The 17,186-nt window shown below is 38.3% G+C and overlaps 1 protein-coding gene across 1 annotated transcript in view; it reads left to right on the forward strand.

Moving 5' to 3' along the window:
- The first annotated feature begins 4,069 nt into the window (after window positions 1-4,069).
- mlip (muscular LMNA-interacting protein) overlaps window positions 4,070-17,186 on the forward strand; it is a 29,897-nt gene continuing 16,780 nt past the window's right edge. The window contains exons 1-4 of the mRNA XM_008429969.1: window positions 4,070-4,226; window positions 7,642-7,767; window positions 14,524-14,661; window positions 14,937-16,502. Of these exons, the coding sequence (XP_008428191.1) occupies window positions 7,654-7,767; window positions 14,524-14,661; window positions 14,937-16,502 (1,818 nt within the window). The 5' untranslated portion in view covers window positions 4,070-4,226; window positions 7,642-7,653. The remainder of the gene's footprint in view (window positions 4,227-7,641; window positions 7,768-14,523; window positions 14,662-14,936; window positions 16,503-17,186) is intronic.

Here is a 17,186-nt window from a genome sequence, read left to right on the forward strand (position 1 = left end):
CTGTTACTCACCTCGCGTGTTGCTGTTACTCACCTCGCGTGTTGCTGTTACATTTGTACTCCACCAGGCTCAAAACACGCTGACAGCTTTTCACTTTATTCAATATTTACTTGACTGTCAGTTGTTGATGTTTACTGTTTTCTAATGCATCTTATTGTGTCACTTTCTACTGTTTTTCTGTGTCTTAGCAAAAACATTTCCTGCCTTGTTTCATAGATTGTCTGTGTTGCATCAAAGCCCTTTTAGAACCAAGTAATGCAATCTCCTATCTTTAATCATTAATTAAACCAGCATCACTCTTCTTCTGCATACCAGTATAATCAAGGTGGCAATTAGCTGACAGCTTAGCTCCTTTTCAAGTGTTGTAAGAACGCACGCCCACCGACTCAATTGCAAACTCATTAAACAGCATCAATTTCAGGATGCTCTAAAGCCAAGATGTTTGACATACGGAAAACATACTTGGTTTGGATTGGACGGAATGTTCTTGCACTTCTATTATATGGCCATTTTTATTACTAGAGCATAAGAGCCGCTAAGCAGATCATTTTCCTGGCGACTCCAAAAAGGTCACTTACTTCAAACTAAAACTAGGCACGTAAACACAAACAAAAATTTCTGCCTGAGGAACCAGAGGCTGACCTGAGGAAAGACGCAGATGGCGTCTCGTATAACAGTGACCTACAAAGCTCAGGAGCCAAGCTTGATGCTACTCTTAGGCCACTACTGCTTTTTACCTCCTGGGGTAGCTCCAGACCCGCACAGAGTCCAGTCCCTGATCATGAGGCTGGTAGGGACTCTGGCAATAAACCAAGGTGGACTTAATTATACTGAGTTGACATCTCCCATATTTTACATCTCATGTAATCTCAGTCAATATTATGCACATGGGCTCAAATCAATTCAAATATATTTTTGGAAAACAGAAACTTAAAATTCTGACAACTTGGAATTGGCATATTTTATCACAACTTGATGCTGTAAATGTTCTACAGAGATTTTTTTTTGCCCATTTTAATGCAGAAATGAGTTTTCCCCTTCCTGACTTGATCAGGCTGCTGCTCATGCAACGCTTCCTCTGTGTGCTGCTGTTATTAACAAAACATATGCCTTAACCCCAGTCATTAGATTATTCTGCCAACACGCTGTGGCTCTGAAAAGTGTGTAATGACCATTAAAATGCCAGGATTAGTCATTTTAAAGATTGTCAACAAATATTGTGACATTTATTTTTGACAATGCAATTGAAAACTGACACCATTGTTGTAAATGTGTCCACACCATTAATCTTATGCTTTGTTGAATTACTGTTTGATCTAATTTTAGCATCCAGTCTTTAATTTGGAGTCTATTAGAATGCCAGATCTTAACTAGCCAACATTCTGCCTTGAAACATATCGAGGTTGCGAGGGCAGCTCTTGTTCGCCGCCCTCCTCAGCGGACCCCTACACGGGGCTTCTGTCAAGTTTAGTTCTGGACTCTGAACAACACAATTTTCCTTCCATAAAGTCGTTCTGATGTTGATTTATAAGCCTTCTTGGACTCTCTGTGATCAGATACAATGAAATCTTTCTTCATCTTCAAGTTTCTATCACAGATCTCTGCGCTGCTCCTGACAGGCGAGCAAGACAGAAATTTTTCATCTCTTGGGCTTCATTAACTTAAAAACCAATTGTTCCTCTTTGCAGGAAAATGTAATGAACCTCCATCCTAAAATCTAAAAACTAGCTGGACATTTGAATTATAAGCAGATTTATTGACTTAGAGTTACTTACAAAAACCTTAGAGCTTAATTTTTACACATATTCATAATTATAATGTTGTTTTTTTGGAGTGCAGTGGTTTGATTTTTAATTGGGGAAACGTCTTTGACTTTTAGAATCGAAGGATGTGAGGAATATTTACATGTGACAGGAGAAAGCCGGACATGCAACCTTCTGACAAACATTTAGCCACAGTCACCTTCATCGTACATCAAAATTCAAATCAAAGTTGCACAAAAAGTAATATTTTTTGTCTCGTATTCTATCTTCACTTTTCCTTTGGGTTTCCTTCCCTGTCTTCCTGTCACTGCAGGTCTGGTTAGATGATAGAGAAAACTCTACATACGTTACTACGTCTTGGTAAATAGTCAGGTTGGGTCCCACTAATCTACACTTCATATGGCCATCTTCTTATTAATATGCAACACCAAAAGTGGCTTAAATGCAAACAGGTGGCAGCATTGGACCATGCTTTAAGTCATTGTAGTTTCCTCTGTTGGTAGACAGGGGGAAAGACCCAGCAGGAAGAAAAACAGACGAGAGCAGCTGTGACAGAAATGAAGACATCAGAAAGAAGGATTAGAACAGAGGTCTGCTTTCTCTCACTGATAAGGGAGATACATGAATAAACAACCGAGCAGTAGAATTAGACTCATGCTGCCAGACAGCTTATTATTGGAAACCACCATATCAGTCATAGCAGACTGTTGAATAGTTTGGATTTGGATCACATTGAAGCAAAAACAATATTTGATACTGTTTAACAGATGCGTAAATACAGAAGCGCATTTAACACTTTAACAATATTCAAACTTAAGACATTGTTTAGTCTATATAAGTTTATTTTGTGTAACTCATTCATTAAGCTGTTAATAACACTCACTATTTTCTCAATTTTATTTTACTAACAATTTAAAATAATTTCCTAAATAAATAAATTTTTATAAGGTAGCTGGCTCAATTAAAGGAGAAAGCAAGAGGCTTGTGTATTTTACTGAAATAAGTCACAGTACATCTGTGGTTAGAACAGTTAAAAACTGGGATTTACGTATCATCTGACACTAAATCAGAATAAATGCTTCCCGTTTCAGGTGAGAAATGCTATTAATATTATAATATTAATCCTCTTCTGGGGTCTTTCTGCGTGGAGCTAGCATGTTCTCCCTGAGTATGCATGTATCCTCTCTGGCTACTCTTGCTTCCTCCTACAGTCCAGAAACATATCTGTTAGGTGAACTGATTTCGTTTTAGCATGAGACGCCCCAGAGTCCTGCCAGAATAAGTAAGAATAGACAATGAATGTCCAAAAAATGTCACAGAGGACATAAAAAAAACCCTCCAGTCCAATTACAATGTTCAATTATACTGCCTTCAAGCAATTTTTAAAAGCCTAAATGATGTCATATTTTTTTGTTTTTTTTTTAAAGACACCACAGCTTCAAAACACACATTGCAGGGTACAAATGCACTCTGAGAAAAGAACATGTTTGTTTTTGGAAACATGTCATTTGGTTGGATGCAACTGAGATTGAAGTGTTTGTCAAAAAATGACCTGCGTCACATTTGGAAGAGGCAAGTGGGGTGTTTTGCTGCAGGCGAGCCTGGTGCACTTGGATTCATTGTGAGTTCATAATTAAGTTGGCTCAGGTATTTTCAGATATCACCCAATCACGGCTTCAAAAGATCCTTCCAGATGAGACCGAGACATCGTGCATTGAAATAGAAAAACCTGCCAGGGCAAACATCCATCTATCAATTTAATGCTTGTGGAGATTTCATTGTTCACAGTTGAACGGTTTCTCACCCCTCTGATGCAACTTCAGCATGTCTCGTCGTCTGTGTGGGGGAGGGAATATGAAAGAGTTTGAACACATGTGTTTTCCAAATTAGTTACAGAGAAACTTCATGTACTACAGTTAGTGTTTTTGGAGTGGTCATAGTAAAGATCTCAGTCCCATAGAAAATTCATGGACAAAGCTAAAAGTTTTTTGGGACAAGCCGGAAGGACAGCCCCAATGTTTGAAATATATGCAAACTTAACAATTTTAAGACAGTGAAAGACAAACAAACAAAAAGTTTATTATTCTGATGTCTTTTTATAAAGTGTTTGCAAATATGTGTTTTTAAATGGGTGGTAAAAAAAACCTCATGTCATTCATAAAGTAAAATAAATGAGCTACAGTGGAGCTGTCAGTTTGTCCTGGCATGTAGCACATTGTTTCTGCTTCCCAGCACACAGACTCGTGTCTGCAGGCTATTTGTGGAAATAAGGCATCTATAAAAGGAAATCTGTTAGACAACACAGGTCGACACTATTGCTCTTTCAGATTCGTGATAGGAGCTGAGCAGTGGGTACCTTACTTTGATGGGACGCAAAGCTTTGTTTCTGAACCCAAGGCTGTTGGAAAACCCTTTAAATGGAGAAGAACCAGAGCAGAACAGTTGAATAAGAATGTGGGAAAGGTAAGAAGGTTTTAAACTATATGATTTCATAGATGTTCATTTGAAAACATGTAACGTAATCATCCTCTCGGGTGTTTTCTGTTGAATGATCTCAGCTAACTGCTTTGGTTCTTTGTTGATCTTTGGAAACGTTAGGTCTATAAAAGTATTTTAGCCCAAAGTCAAATAGAGCTGCAATATGAAACAAGTTAATTGGGTTATTTTACGTTACAACACCGTTCGATGCTGCATTCTCACGTTACCCCCTACTAACCATTACCACCCTGCAGGCTTACACACATAAACAAATGGACAACATAGTGACAGACACTGTCACTTGATACTTAACTTGGCTTTCCGCCTGGACTGAAGCGGAAAATCACTTCAGATACATTTAGAAAGTCAGAGTTACTCTTATAAACCAATTTAATGTCAGAATTACATAATAAACAAAGTAAAAATATTAGCACGGACCTAACATTTATACATTTCTATATTATATTTGTTTATTCTTGCGCCACTTATTATTTGAAAACTGCAACTGAAAATCCCACTGACTGAAATATGTACAGTACATATAATTTTTTACTTAGCTAATGTCTTGCGTAAAGTGCATATTATAATCTCATATGTTTGTAGTCCATATTTAGCGCCCTGTGGGCTCAGTAGCAGCTGTTGGGTGTCTAAATTTACACCCACTTTCCCGTCTGACAGGAGGGGCTGTATGTAATTAAACTCATTACTTTGCAACACGCCCAACAGTTCATACATACATCAACTATCTTGATATACACATGTTAAGGTCATTGGAGCGCCGGAGTCACAGACCTGAGCTTTAATTACGGTAATGATATAAGCATTCACGAATAAATGTGGACGTTAGCAGGAGGACAACGCTAAACGTCTCAAAACCATTACAAAAAACATCATTAGACAAAAGAAAAACAGCAGGGAAACTTTTACATTTTTTTAATCTTCCTTTAGTTTCATTAAAGTACATTTGTCACTTTCTGGAAGGTCACAGTTACTGTGAGTGGCAGTAAAAACCCACACGCAGGGGTGCGGGCTCTCCAGGAAGTGATTTAGTGGCTCTTACGCTGGGCTAACATGCCAGCAGCAATAACTGGGCACACAAACACACACGGTGACGACACGCAACAGATTGAACCAGGACCAGCTCTAGAATGTGACCTATGAGGACGGTATGATCTCGGCAGCCCTGACAGCGATTAGTTTACAGGAGGGCTCCACCGGCCAAGCAGGAAACACATGCTCAGTCTGTCACGGGGTAAACTTACTCCACTGAGATGATGAGCAAACAAAGGGTTTGCAATGACATAACCGTATAAAAGGGGATTGTAAAACAGCATGCAACCATTTTAACTAAAAGTTGCTTTACATTTTTAACCAAAAAAGATAAACTGTATGTCACTGAAGGTCTCACTGCTCTCAGTGCCTTTACTAAACTCATATATAAATACATTAATTGTTTAAAATGTATTCATTCACAGGACACTTTATAATGTATAGACTCACATTTAGCCATGTAGATGTGATGAAAACAAGTTAGAGGTTGAAGTTTATGCTGAGCATCAGAATGGAGGATGGTGGGGGGTAAATGTGGATCTAGCATGGTTGTTGGTGCCAGACGTGCCGGTCTGAAACTGCTGACCTGCAGGGATTTTAATGAGGAAGCATATTTTAGAATTACAGGGAACGGTCTAAGAAGCAGATGTGTCCAGTGAGCATCTGAAAATACTTTGATGGTGTCAAAGGGCAAATGGCTAAAGTGTTTAAAAATGCTAGAAAGCCAATAACATCTCATTACTCTAAAAGCATGGCAAAAGTTGAAGCAGTCGGGATGCCGGCATGCTCCCGTGGGAAAAAAGGGATGTTGAGGCTAAATTTACAAAGTAACAGATTGGAAAAAACTGTGATTGGTCTGATTGGTCTTCAGAGTAAGAATTTCATAAAACATGGATGGACATGAAAAAGACTTTACTGTTACTGTTGAATATGAGTAGATTAACAAAAAATGTATTTTAATTCATTAGTTAAAATATTTTAAAATCTGAAAAGTTTCCAAGATGTGTGTAAATGAAACATATATCTTTTTTTCTACCTAAACCTTTGAGTACAAAAGCAACGGGCAAACCCAGAGAGGCAGCTTTTTTCCCACCTTAAGAAATCCGTTTGATCGTCTGGAGTCATTTTCTTCAACATTTTCTTTCCTCACATTGGTTCTTGATTCTCTTTTGACACAATCAAGAAAAAAGAGTGCAAGAAAAAAAATGGAGTAGGGGTTCTTTTACTGTCAGTTTAAAACCTGGGCCTGGGCAGAAGTCTGCAGTACACAGCAACCTGGTTACAAAATAAAATCGATCAACACATATACATAAGTATAAAACAGTATAAAGCAATTTAAAAACAGTGACACTGTTTAAAAGAATCTTGTTGCCTGTTTTTAAGAATCGCTTGAAATAAGTCCAGTGAAACCAATTCTGACATCTTGAGTTCAGACTGGAGCTGATTCCAGGCTGAAGGAGCCATCACACTGAAAGCTCACCCACACAGCTCATAGCAAGTGTGGGTGGACTTTCAACATAACGCTATCATTTAGAAATTTGGGGAACAACAAAAAAGGCTTCAAAGCAAAACACCAATATAGAAATAAGGAATCTTGTTGTTTTGGGAAAATGAGGAAAATAAAACAGAAACTCCTTTAACGGATAGAAAGGTGCTTGGTGAAAATGACTGCGCATCTCTCATATTGTCATAAGATTCAAAGCTGTTTCTTTCTGGGCTTCATGAAACAGACTTTCCCACAGCTCTGCCCCAGTAACAAAACTCCCAATTTACAACTGTATTTTATAAAACAGACTTGTAAAATTTGATAAAAGCTATTAATCTCTCTAACATTTTACTTTTAATTCAGGCATAAAGTTGTTACAGCTCATTGCATTTTGTCACAGGTGCTCTTATATTAAAGTAATTAAGCTCTAACACTGCTTTGTTTCAAATAAAGGCTGTGGGGGGGTTTCAATTGAATGCCTATTTGTTATTTTTAAACTTGGGATGGATGAGAGCATGAACTGATGTTACAGCAGCTAAATGGTTCCCAAGAATCTGGGCATGTCAAAGCTTTTGAACTACACTGTTTAATTAACTCGCCTCCCTCGGAGTGCATGTGTGTGTGTCTGAGTAATGATACATCATATGGTGAGGAATATCACCCTATAAAGGAGAGACGTAACCGAGAGAACAACTTTCAAACTCAACGGGTTCTGACACTTTTTGTAACAGCAGTTTTCATTGTATTTCACTCAGCATGAATGGCATTGCTCGTATGTATTTCAGCGACATTAGAAAGAGGGCCTTTCCAAGTGTGCGTTACATTAAAATATATTTATTTTCTTCTCTCCAATAACATTTGCAGGTCACAGTAAGGATGCCCGCTAAGCCTGCAGCTTTTACCTTTGTGCCTGTGGTGCAGAAGCTACCAATTAAAAACATTCTTGCCAGTGACGAGACGTTTTCTACTCAGAAAGGAAAATCAGATGAGGTAAAGCTGCAGCAGTGACATGTTGGTACTTTGTACAACTGATTTTACAACCTACAGTTCAGGGTTTAAAGACATACACTTTTAATTAACAGACTAAGGCTATGTTCACCCAGCAGGTGTTGACGTTTAATTCCTGTTTTTACTGAAATCTGATTTATTTAATTTAAATTTTTTTGCTTGGTTGTGCTAAATTATGCAAATGCAACTCTGTATGAATGGCTTAGGACTTTAAAGTGAACTGCATGCACAGAAGAAGAACGTAGACCTCACACTCCAGTGCACATTTTACAGATATAATAATGGATGCCACCAACTATGGATAAATGTCAAAGTTACTCAGCAATGGGGCTCACAGTAATGTCACAAGATCATAAGACTAAAAGAAACTAATAACAATAGCCTTTTGTGGAACTTCACTGGCAAATGTTTTTGTGTAATTTCATAATAATGCATGTCTCAAATCAATGACGTAAAAATCAGATGAAATGCAACATGACTGTTCAGACGTCAGACAGTCTTAAAACAACTTGATATGTATCTGAATTAGTGCCACAAATGGATATAGTCATAGTTTTAAGAGGGCAAGAAGATCAGAATTGAGCTTTTCAAAGTTGGACATGGTTGGCATTTGGCTGCTTTGTGAACAAAACCTTAGATTTTCATATTTTTAAGGTTTCATATGTGAAAACATTTGAAAGAACATATATACTACTTCCCTTATACATGTTTTTTAAGTAATCATAATTTCTGACTTTGACTGAGGTTTATAAAATAATTTACAAAAATATGATCTAAGAAGATTTGTTAAAAAGCCAAAGCCTATAGGATTTAAGTTGGCCTAAAAGTGTGTAACTTATCTATGTCCGTTAGCTAACATCACTTTTGAACCCATTGTGAAAGAAATCAAATGTCCATCTTCAGATTATCTGATGACAGATTAAAAGATACTTTAACATAATCCAAACCTTAAGGAAAGTTGTTCATTCTGGATTACTGTCCTCACCAATTCTTCATCAAACAGGAAGTTTGATGGCCAGATACAATTCAGTAAGATTTTTAACGGCTTCATTATTAATTTCAACTAAATGCTAGTTAAAGTAATCTGGAAGGTTCACATCACAAACAGTGCTATCATCTTCCAGGAAACTCATAAAAGACATTTCTAATCTGATGGTTAAAACAAAGGTTGATGATCTGGCTTTGCGAGGTTGGCGTTTGAACACGCCGACATAACGGTGGTACAAGGACTTGCTTCCAAGGTGAAATATTTATTGGAATTTTGCTTTTCAAAAATATTGTTTATAAAAAATAGATTGTTTCTCTAAAATCGAACTTCTTCAAATTGAAAAAAAAAAACCCCAAAACAAATCCTCAAACTCAAACAGGTTAATGAAGGAGAAAATCTCTTTCATCAACTGTCAATTGTGTGAAAAGATTTTCATCTGAAGTGATTTATCATGTCAGAGAACTAAAGATTACATTTGTTCACCACAGGCGTATAATCAATCTCACTTTTAATGTACCTACGGTGCTTTTGTACCTCATCTTTGGGAACAAGCATGCAAAAATAAATTCAGTTGTAACAGCAGCAGGTGAGGTTTTGTTACATTTCTACAACATCCCTTCGATAGAAAAGTGATTGTAAAAATATAAACGCATACAATTCCCAAAGGTATTCACTCACCCTCCAAATTTGGGAGTTCCAGTCAGTTTTTATTTATTTTTTTAAACAGCATCTAGGTATGCACAGACATTTGTGAAAGAATGGGTGACTGTCAGGAATCCAGTGAATTTCAAGGTAGTGATGAGACAGGATGCAACCTGTGCAATAAGTCCAGTTATAAAAAAAAAAAAAATCTAAATACTCCACTAGATAATAAGACATTAGCAGCTTCTGGGGGGAAAAAAACAACTGAGCCATAAAGTCATAGGCTCAAAAAATTCCCAGAAAGGAGTGATTGGATGCAGGGGGGCATTTGGTCTTTGGATGAGGTCCATTTTGATGGAACAGGTTTTCATGTGTGAGTGGCTGGATTTAAGCCTTTCTGACTTCAAAATGCACATTTGGAAGACAAGTCAAAATGTTCCATAAGCACACTCCAAAACATTAAGGAGAACTTTCCTAAAAATGTGGGATCTGTTCCAGCTGCAGTGAGAGAGTTGACGTCGTATTGGGGATTCCTCTTAAGAACATTTGTGTGAAATTAAAATGAGGGAACAAGCTAACCGCATTTAAGTTACATCTCTGTTGCATCATTTCCAATATAATGTGAGATTCTGGTTCAAACATTGCAGAAATTGCATCCTTATCTATGTGAGGTTAACATCAAATACTTTTCTAAAGTGACCATAGAAATCCAGTAAGACGCTCTTCTACCATAAAAATGAACATCAAAGTCTAAATACAGCATTTTTACACAATTTAACCAAATATTAAAAGAAATATCTTCTTTTCAAAGCTATTTTTTCTGAATCACAGCATAACAAAATGTACAGGTACATGAAAGTGCACTGCGATATTAAAAGTAACCTTTCCAGGGAACTGGTGTTGACCCCCTGCTGTGCAGCTTGCTGGAGGGCTTAAAGTGCTAAAAGATGTTTATCCAGCATTGCTGTCGTAACAGCACCACGGTGCTGGAAGCTTGACGTCAGCTTGCTGGCTGCCAGCATCTAGACTTCAAAGGTGACACCATTAATTTCTGAATTTCCTCCAAGGTTATTATCCCAAGGATTGGCAGGCCTTTGGGAAGTCACAGTGAGAAAGAGCTCCGACATGTAAAAACAGATGTTTTTTTTTAAGAAAAACTTTTGTCTTAATGATTTGTGCATCTAAATGAGCAGTTGGCATAACTCTCACTTGTTTGGATCCTGGTTTTCACTTCAAAAGTGGTTTGCTGTCAAAGAAAAGTAATTTAAACTACACCAAGCTAAACTGCGAAGCTTAGAGCATCGATATCTGCAAATAATACAAAAATTTAATAATAGGAGAAAGTAGGAAAGTGGTCGGGACGTCCACAAGCAATCTGAACCCACAGTGGTAACTACAGAGAAAGCTCGGGATAACCTGAGCCCCTCTAATTATAAGTTTTATCAAAATGGTTTTCAGCTGAGTCCTAAAAGTAGACATGTGCCTGTCTGTCTCAGCTGGAGCTGGTTCTACAGGAGAGGAGTAGGATCCAAAAGGCTCTTCCTGCAGCCTTTTGGATCAGCTGAAGGCGTTTTGCAGATTTATCCAGTAATTGGGGTTGCCTTATACACAGAAAGGACTCACAATAGTCCAGCCTTTAATTGACAAACACGTGGACTATTTCTCTGCATTATCCTGTTATTTCATGACAGGATAATTTTAATTTGGCAGGAATGAACAGATAAAATAAGTACATTGAAACCACAGTGTGAAATATTCAGATCATTGTCTTTAGCAGGCAAAGTTTAAGAGTTTACTGCAATTTCTGGTTAATTACATTTAAGTCTTGTATTAAATATATATTAACATGAATCCAACATGTAACAAACTATAAAAAGGAGGCATAAAATAATGTATTTCAATCAGAAATACACAAATTCAGAGAACAAAAATCTGTTCATCATGTTAAAAATTCTGCATTGTATGCAAAGTAACACTTTATTGGCAGTTTTAGGCCATCAGTGTTTCAATAAAACTTATTCTCAAAGTAAAAAAAAATATGCAACAGAGTTATATTATCTTACTGAATGTAGGACTGAAACAATTAATCAGATTAATTGCTGATTTAAATAATTGTCAACTAATTCAGTAATCAAAAATCATTCTCTAAAAATAGTAGATTCTAAAACAGGCAATTTAAACCTTTTGCTGTCCAATTTTTAACCAGTTAGTCAGAAAAACAAACAAGATAATCTCTACAATGAATTGACTTGCTGTAAAGTCTAAAGTACAAAAGATGTGGTTTATATTTATTATGAGCACACATCACTGCATCACGCAGAGATTTGGGATCTGTTTTGACAGGGATGATTTTTGTTCTTCTATCTGGGTCAGATTGGATCAGGGCATACTTTGTTTAGATCTGTTTACTTACACTTCAGCTTTGTAATCTGACTGACATTTATGAAGAATATCATATCAAAGAAGATCAAAAAGAATATCAGAACCTTGTAGAAAGAGGTGTTATACAAACTGATACAGAGTATAACTATCAACCCAAAGACGACTATATTTAGAGCCGAAGATACAGAAACGTCAACAAGAGTTACAATGTCAGTAAAAGTGTAAGATAAATGTAGGGGAAAGAACATCCATAAATAATTAGCTCAAAGTTTTCATGTGAAAGAAACGCTGCACAGTTGTGGAAGTGTGGACTCCAACACCTATGGAAAAGTTGAGAGTGAAGAAAGGCGCATTTCTTCAAAGTAACTTTAAACTGACCACAGATTCACAGAGGCATAACCTAGAAGAGGAAAGTTTGTGGTTCTGCCTTGATGTTTTTATTTGCCTGACCAGAGCATTAGAAGCTTCTGTGCATGGCCCTCAAGAGAGTGATGCCTCCATCTCAAAGGATCAAACACGATGCACGACACAGAGTTCACACACAGGCACAATAAGTGACAGGCTGCTCTAGAAATAGCTGAAGTCCTGAAAACCAAGGAGATGAGAAAAATGTCATCAAAAATCTTAAAGATATACAAGAAAGGTTACATTTGGACATTTGGTTGCAAATCACTTTATCTCTGTGATATTTTCTCACTGCCGAACGTTACGGCTGCTGCCATAAAAAAAAAACGTTACGGCTGCTGCCATAAAAAAAAAAAAAAACAACTCAAGTTTGGATCATCAATTTGCATTCATGTCTCTGACAAGAGCTCTATAACACAAGTATATAAATTCTGTGTCCAATTACAGTGCCACTTTAAATTAGACTGTGTTCTTTCGCTCTGTTTTTGGTTCTTTGTAAATCCCAGATTGCCTTAAGCGCTTGAAACTACTTGAGGTGAAAGCACGAAGGAAGATATCTTTGAACTCACAGTATATATGTGAATTTAATAAAATTACTTTAATAAAATGTAATTATTTAAGTAAGCTTTAATAAAATTACTAGAGCTGAGACAAAGTAGGCATGATATGGAGCAGTCCCAGAGTAACAGACACAAAAATGGAAGATTCCAGCAATAACTAATGAAAAACCAGAACCTGAAAGCAGCGCTATATAAATTTATAAAGTCTTTACATATTTGTTGAACTGTCACCATGTTGTGACAGTATAACATGAGACAGATTATCTGTGAACAGATCAATCTCCTCCACCTCCCTGTTGAAGAAATGCCCCAAATCATTTTTTCTTTTGCTGATAAATAGTCTTAAGGGTGATATATTCATATTTCTGTGCAAACTTTGACATTTTCACATACATTTGTTTTGTTCTTCAGTTGGTTGCCTAAAACAATCTCAATCTTGCCTTCTCAAGGCTCTGCAGTTTTCATTGTCGAGAGACATAATTGTAGATATCAGAATATTTATGTTACTATGTAACATGTTCAAAACTTTTCATGTTTTCAACTCATTACATATATTAAAAGCATAAAACCATCAGGCATCAAATTACAGGAGAAATAATTAAACTAAAACTTAATTAACTTTTCTCCATTTAAGCTCCATCTTGATTCACATGAAAAAACAAAAAATAAAATAAATTGTCAGTCTTCCAGGAAGCTCTCATCTGAAAGCCTTTCATTTCTCTGGCTGTTGGTTATTTAAAGAAAAGCAAGGGAGCACCAAACAACATTTTAAATGAGTTCAGATGACTGACAGCTGCCAATCGACTGATGTGTATTTTTAGGACGATCATCACCATGAAGTTCTTGGCAATAATTTTGCACACTGGAAGTTATTGCTCTTTTGAGATCCCTAGATGTGGGCAAACAACCTTCCCAACAAAAGAGATATCAACATTTTCTTAATTTTAGAATTACGTTTTCTGCAGATTTTTTATTTGCCTTTGCTTGATTTATGAATGTATTCATACAATTGTGAGAATATATTTTATTTTAAACTAAAAAGTAGACATACAGTAGAAGGAAAACATTACAATTTGACAAAATCTTATGTAGGCTGGACAATGATTATGTCATGACTGAGTTTTTTTCTTTAATCATCAGATGTGTCATTAAAGGTTCAGTTTAATACAAATATCAGCATTTGACCCTTCAAAGATATTAAAGAAATGGGTGAAATTTCAGACATTTTAAAAATGAAGCCCAAAACTGTCAATAACACTAGTAGATTTAGATCGAAGGCTGTTTTTATTAAATCAAGACGTCTCTTTGACGTCATTAAAACAGTTTGAAGGAAAGTTATTAAAATGTCAACAGTCACATGTGCATGCTTATGTACTCTACGCATAGGCTTTCACGAAGGCTTGAATCTTGTTTACTTGCTATTAAAACGCCAAAGTGTAAATCCTATAAATCTGCTACACTAAACTGAATGTCAGTGCGTATCATTTTAAATACATTTTACTCTGCATAAAATAAACTGGAACTCAAACAAGTAATGATTACAGGAAAACAAATCACGCCTCAAACAAATCAGCATCTTCTCCAGATGGAACGAGTTGCTACATTAATGCCAGCAGAGCATGTGAATTATCTGGAGCATGTGTTGTGGTGAACCCATGCTCAGCCTTGAAGCTCAGCCAGGCTCTGTGAAGTTCACCTCAGCTCCTCTCGGGTTTCACATGCTCTCCTCCACATAAATGTTTTCGCTTTCTCCCCGGTCAGAGCATAGCCGTGTCTCGGGAGAGGACAGCCAGAGAGACCATGTCAGAGGGAGACATTTACAAAGCGGAGATTGTCTTTATCAAGGACGTCTTGGAGGGAGGAGAACGAAACACAGTCCAGCTGGAGGCAAAACCACGAGTAAGACAGTTTTATTAAATTTACACATACAGAAGAAATACTGATATTGCCTGGCTTGAATATGTAGTTTTTAATCCATTTAAAACCAACGTAGAAGGAAGATGATTAACGGATTAAAATGACTTTTCAGATGCACATGCTCTGTAACTGACAGATGTAGAAAATGTTACTCCGCATGTCCAATAGCTTTGCTAACTTGTCTTGTATTCATTTTAAACAAAATTTGAAATAAAAATGTAAAAATTAACACAAATGTAATATATTTTTTTTCCCAGTTTAATCCTTTTCCAGATCATAAGAGCCTCTCTCGAACCAAGGCGTATCCTTCAGTCGGAGCCCCATCTGAAAATACACCCGACCATGAGGCCGTAGCGACTGTCTCTATGGAAACAGTTGTTGACAAATGCAGAGGCAGTCCCTGGCTGCAGCGCCACGGTATCTCTGGACATTCTGAACATAGCTTGGGCTACTTCGCAAACAGAGCGTCTGTGCCAGAAGACAGAGCGAGCCCCGCAAACTCTCCAGACTTCTTCCCCACCCCGTCTTCCTCCAGAGAGTCCATCCTGTCAGAGGGCTTGGATAAAGAGCGGGGTTGGTACGCCATGCAGCCTTCCTCTGTGGCTTCTTCCGCTTCTTTTAGCAGAACTGTTTCTCAGTGCTCATCTATCCGCTCTGGGGTCTTCTCCCCTGCTGTGGTTCAGATCAGGAAACACTCTCTCGCGCCCGGCTCTAGCCTGATTCACACTCCTCAGACCTGTTTCTCGTCCTGTGACAGCCTGTCCTCCTCCACGTGTCTGCAGACACCCACTTCCCGGCATCGCCCCCCTCTCACCCGGTTGTCCCTCCTCACTGCCATCCTCAGAAAAGGTCGTCTTCCTGTGCTGTCTGCCACGCTGCAGAGGCCTTACACCCCCTGCTGGCCTGTTAACCCCGTGACTCTGTCTGTGTGCAATGCATGCTCAGCCGCCTGCAGCGTGGCCTCTATTCCTCTGGAGTTTTCATCTCGGATTTCCTCGTCCACCTCTATAGACAGTCAAAACCCTGTTTGCCGAGAGTCCAGCGGCGTTGTCAGTGCTCCTTTGACGGCAGAGTCGAGTAAGCATCATGTGAAATGTCTTCAAACTCAGGTGACGAGCAGCGAACTTAGAAAAGCTCAGGTAAAGTCACCTCCACTGGCAAAGGCCAACAATCTCCCCAAAACCACCCCACCCCCGTTTCCAAATTTGAAATTAATTTCTGTGACACAACATGAACAACCAGCCACAGCGGCTGCAACAAAGAGTTTTATTTCAAAGCGGCATGAGCCCACCGTGCTCCTCAAGGACCATATTAATAATAACTCCAGAAAACTCTTATCGCCAACCTCTTCATCCATTAGGGAGCCAGAGACCTCCGCGCCGCAGAAATCAACTTGCCAAACAAACTCCTCTCTCTGGAGGCTCCGAATGCTCTCTCAGCAGCTCAGATCGCCGCCCGTCTCCCCTCCGCATCTCCACTCTTCTCTGCCACACATCACACCTTTGAACACACGTTCCTCTCTCCCTCATTTACAACAAACAACAAAGGCTGGAGGACGTGAGTCTGAGGGGAGCGGCCATGTTTCCAGAGGACCCACACCTCAGGCTTTTCCAAAGCCCCGCAGTCTGTCTCCGTTTTGCTACACAACCATAGCTTTTCCCGGATGGTCGTCGCCCACAAGTACGCCCACACCTACACCCTCTCCTGCTCCACCAATCAGAGACCTCACCTCTTCTCCTTCCTTGTCCCTCTGCTCCACGCCGTCCCCCAGGCCAGGGAGTGGAATATCAGACTGCAGTGACAGGGAGGGTAAAAAAAGAAAGGTAGTGTCCTTGTCTATCACGAGCATGACTTTGATGCACTAATGGTGTTGTTTTCTTTTCCTGGCACACACTGTTGTCTCATGCTGTGTGATTAAAATGAGCTATGGTCTGCTGTTAGGATGTCAGGTTTTGTTCTCTGTGTTTAGATGTCTGTCAAAGCGGCAGACAAAGCCGTTTGGTTCTCTTGGATTTGTGAACTACAATAATGCAGCATGTCTAGTAATGTCTGCTTTTGGGAGATGGACGAGATGCCCGTTACATAGGGCCAAGCAAAGGATTTAAAGTCCTCAATTTTTAATTTTTTTTTTTATTTCTCACATTACAGCAGAAGAAAATCAACATCATTTGCTCTAATTTTCTTCTTTTTGTTAAAAAATTAAAATCTGAAAAAGCCTGTATGCATAATTCATCTCCCCTGAACCAATAATTTGTAGAATCTGCTTTTTGCAGCAATTAACAGAACTAGTCCCTACTAGTCAAACTGATTTGGGTCTGGACTGTGACAGAGTCATTGTAGAACACCGTTGTACCTCTGGCTGTATTTTAGTGTATCTCCTTCTTCCCTTTAGCTTTTAACCGCTACACTGTTCATGACAAGGAAAAGCATCCCCATATCATAATACTGTCTCTGGTTTGTCCGGATTAATGTGTTGTTAGTTTTCTTCCACACTTGGGCCAAGCATT

The sequence above is a fragment of the Poecilia reticulata genome, linkage group LG15 (assembly GCF_000633615.1).
Source record: "Poecilia reticulata strain Guanapo linkage group LG15, Guppy_female_1.0+MT, whole genome shotgun sequence".
Lineage (NCBI taxonomy): Eukaryota > Metazoa > Chordata > Actinopteri > Cyprinodontiformes > Poeciliidae > Poecilia > Poecilia reticulata.